At 38.7% G+C, this 6,894-nt stretch overlaps 1 protein-coding gene across 4 annotated transcripts in view; it reads left to right on the forward strand.

Moving 5' to 3' along the window:
• Positions 1–6,604, forward strand: part of trappc13 (trafficking protein particle complex subunit 13) — a 66,051-nt gene extending 59,447 nt beyond the window's left edge. For all 4 annotated transcript variants that reach the window (XM_063043011.1, XM_063043012.1, XM_063043013.1 and 1 more), the window contains one exon: positions 3,145–6,604. In XM_063043011.1, coding sequence (XP_062899081.1) covers positions 3,145–3,237 — 93 coding nt within the window. In that variant the 3' untranslated portion in view covers positions 3,238–6,604. The remainder of the gene's footprint in view (positions 1–3,144) is intronic.
• The last annotated feature ends 290 nt before the right edge of the window (positions 6,605–6,894 follow it).

Here is a 6,894-nt window from a genome sequence, read left to right on the forward strand (position 1 = left end):
CTCTGCAACTATCCCAGAATCTAATGATTCTTGAAAGATCATTACTAATGCTCCCACAATCTCTTCAGCCATCTTTTTCAGAACCCTGGGGTGTAGACCATCTGGTCCAAGTGACTTATCTATCTTCAGACCTTTCAGCTTCCCTGGCACCTTCTCCCTAGTAATGGCAACATCACTCGCTTCTGCCCCCTGACACTCTCAAACTTTGGAATACGGCTAGCTTCTTCCAGACTGAAGACTAATGCAAAATACTTCTTCATTTCAGCCGCCATTTCCTTCTCCCCCATTACAACCTCTCCACCATCATTTTACAGTGGTCCGATATCTACTCTCGCCTCTCTTTTACACTTTATGTAGTTGCAAGAAAAAGTTTGTGAACCCTTTGCAATTACCTGGTTTGCTGCATTAATTACTGATAAAATGTGGTTTCATCTTAATCTCAGTCACAATAATAGACAAATACAATCTGCCTAAACTAATAACACACAAACAATTGTACTTCTTTCCGTCAATACTGAATATACCATTTAAACAATCACGGTCTAGGTTCAGAAATGTATGTGAACCTCTGGGTAATGCCTTCTACAAAAACTGTTTGTAGTCAAGTGCTGCAAACAATGAATACTGAAATAGGTGAAAAAGGACCCAAGGATAACACCAAAAGACCTGCAGAAATCTCTAGAAATTGCTTAAGTCTCTGTTCATGTGTCCACTATAAGAAAAACACTGATGTAAGGACACCATGGAGGAAACCATGCTCTCTTTAAAAACAAAACATTGCTGCACGCCTCAAATTTGCAAAAGACCACCTGGATGTTCCACAATGCTTCTGGGACAATGTTGTGTGGACAGATGAGACAAAAGTTTAACTTTTTGGCAGAAATGGACACGACTATGTTTGGAGGAAAAGGGCACTGTACACCAACGCCAAAACCTCATCCCAACTGTGAAGCATGTTGGAAGGAGCATCATGACTTGGGGCTGCTTTGCTGCCTTAGGATCTGGACAGCTTGCAATCGTTGAGGGAACAATGAATGCAAAATTGTATCAAGATATTTTACAGGAGAATGTCAGCATAGTGGTCCATCACCTGAAGCTGAATAGAAGTTGGATGATGCAACAAGACCATGATCAGAAGCCAAGCAAATCAACAACAGAATAGTTTAAAAAGAAGAAAATTTGTGCTTTGGAATGGCCAAGTCAGAGTCCAGGCCTTAAGCCAATGCTGTGGCATGATCTGAAAAGGGCTGTTCATGCAAGGTATCCCAGAAATGTTCATGAACTGAAACAGTTCTGAATTGAGGAATTGTCTAAAATTTCTCCTTGGCGTTGTGCAAGTCTGATCAACAGTTGCAGGAAACGTTTGGTGGAGGTTCTACCAGTTATTAAATACAAGAGTTTACATACTTTTTACAGCCTAGACTATGAATGATTAAACAATGTGTTCAGTAAAGTCATGAAAAGTGCAATTGTTTGTGTGTTATTAGTTGGCTAGATTGTGTGTATCTATTATTGTGACTTCGATGAAGATCAGACCATATTTTATGAGTAATTAATGCAGAAAATGAGGTAATTGCAAAGGGTTCACAAACCTTTTCTTGTAAATATTGATCTGAAGAAACCTTTGGTATTTTCTTTAATATTATTGGCTAGCTTACCTTCATATTTCATCTTATCCTTCTTTATGACTTACTTAGTTGCCTTCTGTTGGTTTTTAAAAGTTTCTGAATCCTCTAACTTCCCACTAATTTTTGCTCTATTATATGCCCTCTCTTTGGCTTTTATGTTGGTTTTGTCTTCCCTTGTCAGTCATGGTTGCATCATCCTGCCTTTAGAATACTACTACTACTACTTTGGGATGTAGATATCCTGCGCCGTTCAAATTGCTTCCAGAAATTCCAGCCATTGCTGCTCTGCTGTCATGCCTGCTAGTGTGCCCTTCGTATCAATTTTGGCCAACTCCTCTATCATACCTCTGTAATTCCACTATAATACTGACACATCTGACTTTAGCTTCTTCTCAAATTGCAGGGTGATTTCTATCATATTATGATTACCCAAGGGTTCCTTTACCTTAATCTTTCCAATCAATTCTGGTTCATTGCACAACACCCAATCCAGACTAGTTGATCTCCTGATAGGTTCAACCACGAACTACTCGAAAAAGCCATCTTGTAGGCATTCTTCAAATTCCCCCTCTTTGGATCCATAGCAACCTGATTATCCCAATCTACCTGTATATTGAAATCCCCCATGACTTTCTTAACATTACCCTTTTGACATGCGTTTTCAATTTCCCGATGTAATTTGTAGACCGTATCTTTGCTACTTTTTGGGGGTCTGTATATAACTCCCCCCGGGTTCTTTTTACCCTTGCAGTTTCCTAGCTCCACCGGCAACAATTCTGTACCTTCCAACCCTATGTCACCTCTTTCTAAAGAGTAGATGTTATTTTTTTTCTAACACAGCCACACCACCCCCTCTGCCTACCTGTCGGTCCTTTCAATACAATCTGTATCCTTGGGTGTTAAGCTCGCAGCTATAATCTTTCAGCCATGATTCAGTGATGCCCACAACGTCATACATGCCAATCTGTAACTGCACTACAAGATCATCTACCTTATTCTGTACATTGCGTGCATTCAAATAAACACCTTCTGTCCTATGTTCGTAGCCTTTTTCGATTTTGTCCCCCTTACACTGGAACTCAACTGTTGGTTGCAATTTTGCTCTGTCATCAACCTGTCCTTGCTTACAGTCTCACGACACACTGCCTCTGTGAACCACCCACCCCGTTCTCAGCACTATCACGTGGTCCCACCCTCCGCCAGATTAATGGGTCAAAATGCCAATAACTCCATGGTTGAGAGCAAACAAATGTAAATATTTTGAGGAAACAAGTGCACAATGATACCTTTGAATATGTCCAATCTTTAACTTTTCAGTTATTCGTTGTTAAAGGGAGACAGTGGAAAACAATTAATTTTGTTTTTTGCTGATGTTAGTCAAATTTTGGTCTCATTCAGTGATCTAAGAGGTATCAATTTGTTCCTGACTACAAACCTTAACACTGCCTTTTAAACAAATTTTGCCATTGTATTTATACTTCTGATTATTTTAATTAATTTACCTTTCTCTTTACAGAGTATTTCAGGATTACGTTTGATGGATACATTTTTAAAAAGAACATATGAATATGATGATATTGCACAAGTATGTGTGGTCTTTTCGCACTGAAGCTAGAAAACTAAAATCTTTTGTGATGGTATCTCCTTCTGTGGTTAACTGTGAACCTGTCATTCAGTTTTAATGATGTGGCCCATTTTTTTCACCAGTAGAAAAAAAAGCTATCACCATGTTGATCTAAACCAAATATGTAAACTTCATAAATTAAGATTTTGAGCAGTTGATTGGGTTAAAACACCATCTTGGATCCTAATTTCAAATCCAGTGCAGACTGATCAGATGGTATTAGTCTCTGTTTGTTGGATGTAAAAATTTTGCACATAAGTTTGAGCAGTTGCAATCCATTTCTTTATGGCAATGACCCACTACTTGAAATTGTTGATAGATTAATGTTTGTGTTGCTTGACCTGCTTTTTTTTTCATGAAATTGGTGATCTCATGCAATATGGTTTAGAGTCGTCCTTTAGACTGTGAGAAAAGTGAAACTAACAAGCAAAAGCACAGGGTATTTCTGAGATTAGAGCAGAAAGCAACTCTGGGTGTTTGGAGGGAATCCTTGTATCCAGTTGTGTTGTACCTGACCTGATACTGTTCATACTAACTGTATCCAAGCTGGTGTGTTGATTCCATTACACCTAAGCTCATGCTGAGTATAAAGTCTACAATTTTTTTTACTGTTTGCACAAAAGTGGTTTTAATAAAGCTTATTATTTGTTTAAAGAATATATTACTTTTGAAAACATTAGTGTTATATTATTTTCTATTAGTTTTGAAGGCAGCTTGTGTTCTAAAATGATTGATTAAACTTTGTTTAAAAGTTGTGACTTTGATGTTGTTGGATTCAGTGGGCAAATTTAAAGTGACTCATTGTCTCATTTACTATGGGGATCGTAGAAAAAAACGGTCCTTCTGGCCCACCTGCTTGCCGATACTGAACTATCCAAGTATCTGTCTAAATGCCTTATAAACATTATAGATATATCTTCTTCTACCACCTCTGGTGGTTCATTTTAAATACCCACTACTTTCTGTGTAGAAACTTACTACTTCTTTAATCTGTGCCATCCTGTTCTTGACTCTACCGTTGTGGAAAAAGACTGATTATCCTTTCTACGTGCCTCAATTATGTAAACTATTCAGCCTGCTGTATCCTAGCCTACTAACTGCTCCTTATAATTGGAGGCTCTATTCCGGGCAATATCCCTGGGAATATTTTATTTCATTTAGATAAAGCATGGAACAGGCCCTTCTGGCCCAATGAATCAGCCACCCAGCAACCCACAGGACAATTTACAATGACCAATTAACCCACTAACTGGTATGTCTTTGGGCTGGGAGGAAACCCACATGGTCATAGGGAGAACATACAAACTACTTACAGATGGCACCAGAAATGAATCCAGAATCCAATGCCCTGAGCTATAATAGCATCACACTAACCACTCCGTTACCATGGTGCCCTAAGCACTCTGCACTCTATTGCTATCACATCCTTGTGTGCCTTGACTATTTTTTCCACTCTACTTAGAAGAAATTAAGCCCATTCTTGGAGAGTCTGTCTTAGTACTAATACCACTGTGCACTGCAGCCATAGGCAAGAATTCCCCTTGACAGAGCCCTTGAGTGTTCCGTTATCCTCTAATCTCACTCCTCCTCTCTTCCATAACCAGGAACATTTCACCTTTTCCACATCTTTTGTGACATCAACATTTTGATTTGAAAGATCACCTGTTGCAACTCCCAACACCTGCAATGGGATGCCACCATAAAGGAGATCTTCCCCTCCTCTGTTCTTTAAGTATTCTAAGGGGAACATTCACTCTTCCATCTCCAATAGTGTCTACTACCAATAACCTTGACACACAGTGGAATTATTATTGCTATATTCCCCATAAATAGCAATACTGGATGTCAGCAATGACCAGAAACTCAGTTGAACCGGCCTTATAAATGCTGTAGCTATAACAGCAGGTCTTAGTATCCTGCCAAGAGGAGCTTGTCTCCTGAAGTCCAAAGATGTCAATATCTTGATCACAAATTCACCATCTACCAGTTGGAATAGATGCACGTGCCTAGATGAGTACACTTTTGAAATAAATGGGACTTCCTAGTAGTGTCAGACAGTGACTAATGGGGTGCTGTAGGGAGTGGTGCTTGGACTCTAGCTATTCATAATGTACATTGATCTGAATGAAGGAACCAAATGGCAACTACATACAATTGGGTGGGATTGTGGGAGGTGTTGTTGTCGTGGCTATCCCTCAAGGTCAAGGATGATGGTCTTCATTCTGTTGATCTATTTATGGGCTCTTAAGTGGCTTATGAGTCCAATCTTGGCTTTGAAAGTTCTTCTGCATTCAGGACAGGTAGCTCCAGATGGCAGATCGGGCTTTGGTTGTTGCTGCCTCTCTTTCCATTTTCTTCTAATTTTGCACATCTGTTGGCTTCGAAAGTTGCTGTTCCTTCTCAGATGATGGCTTGCCAGAGTTTCCTGTCCTTGGCATTGGTTTCCCAATTGTTGATGTCGATGTTACATTACTTCATGTTGGCTTTTAAGACGTCTTTGAATCTCTTCTGTGGAAGGTGTGTTTCTATAATTATTGCAAATGTAATGACAAAGAATAAAGATTTGACAGAAACATCATCTTTTTATGCATTACTCTCCTTGTAAAAGACTTTGAAAAAACTTGCTTCATTTGATCATGAATAGCTGTTTATGACCCCTGATGCCAAGTTACAACTATTGTTGAGAGATTAACATTATTTATCACGTGTACATGGAAACTTGCAGTAAAACCTGCTGGTTGCATTAACAACCAACACAATCTAAGGATTTGCTGAGGTAGCTTGCAAATGTTGCCACACATTCCATTGCCAACAGAGCATGCACACAAGGTTCAGCAGAAGAAAAGCAACAAAACAACTTTTCTCTCTCCCATCTACCCACCCACCTACCCATGGATAGTCCTCTAATCTGATACTTCACCTCTACTCTTAAACTCATATCTATGTCACTATCTTTATTTTGCTTTTTATACAGTAACTAAAATATAAATTATATTCCTAATTTTCCCTGCTTTGCTGTCTGAGTTTTTTTAGTATGATCTATTGAACAGCCTGACAGAAATATTGTTTTTTAAAACCATATGTCTCCTGTAGATGGCACCAAATTAAAGGTCCCATCTGAAGAGAGGCCACTGACTGAGAGCTTGCTCCCAAGTATCTGTGGGCTTCTTGGAAGTTAGCATAACCTAGGTCATTGTCTGAAAACTCCCAACCTCACTGAAAATTCTATTTCACAACATGCCATTACTTAGAATCAGAAACAATGGAACTGTAAAAACAAGATTTGTTTAATCTTGAAAGTCTTAAAAAGAAAATACAATGAATTACTTAGTAATTTAAATGCAGTAGAAACACCGAGGTTCACATTTATCCACGTGAATAAAAATATTACTCATCAAGGTTTACAAAATTAAAAATGTTGAGAACATTCAGCATGGTTGAAAAGTAATATCTTTAATAGCATGATGTAAATGATGTCTGGATTGTAGTGGTCATCCAATTTCTGGATTAATTTGAGTAATTACAGAAAAATATAAACTAATGCAATGAGGACAATGGGACATGAAAAGAGAAGAAATGCAAGGACAGTGGACATGCCCATGGGTGTCCTGCACTAAAGGAGAAAGAAATGTTGGACCAATA

This window comes from Mobula hypostoma, chromosome 3 (genome assembly GCF_963921235.1).
Source record: "Mobula hypostoma chromosome 3, sMobHyp1.1, whole genome shotgun sequence".
NCBI lineage: Eukaryota > Metazoa > Chordata > Chondrichthyes > Myliobatiformes > Myliobatidae > Mobula > Mobula hypostoma.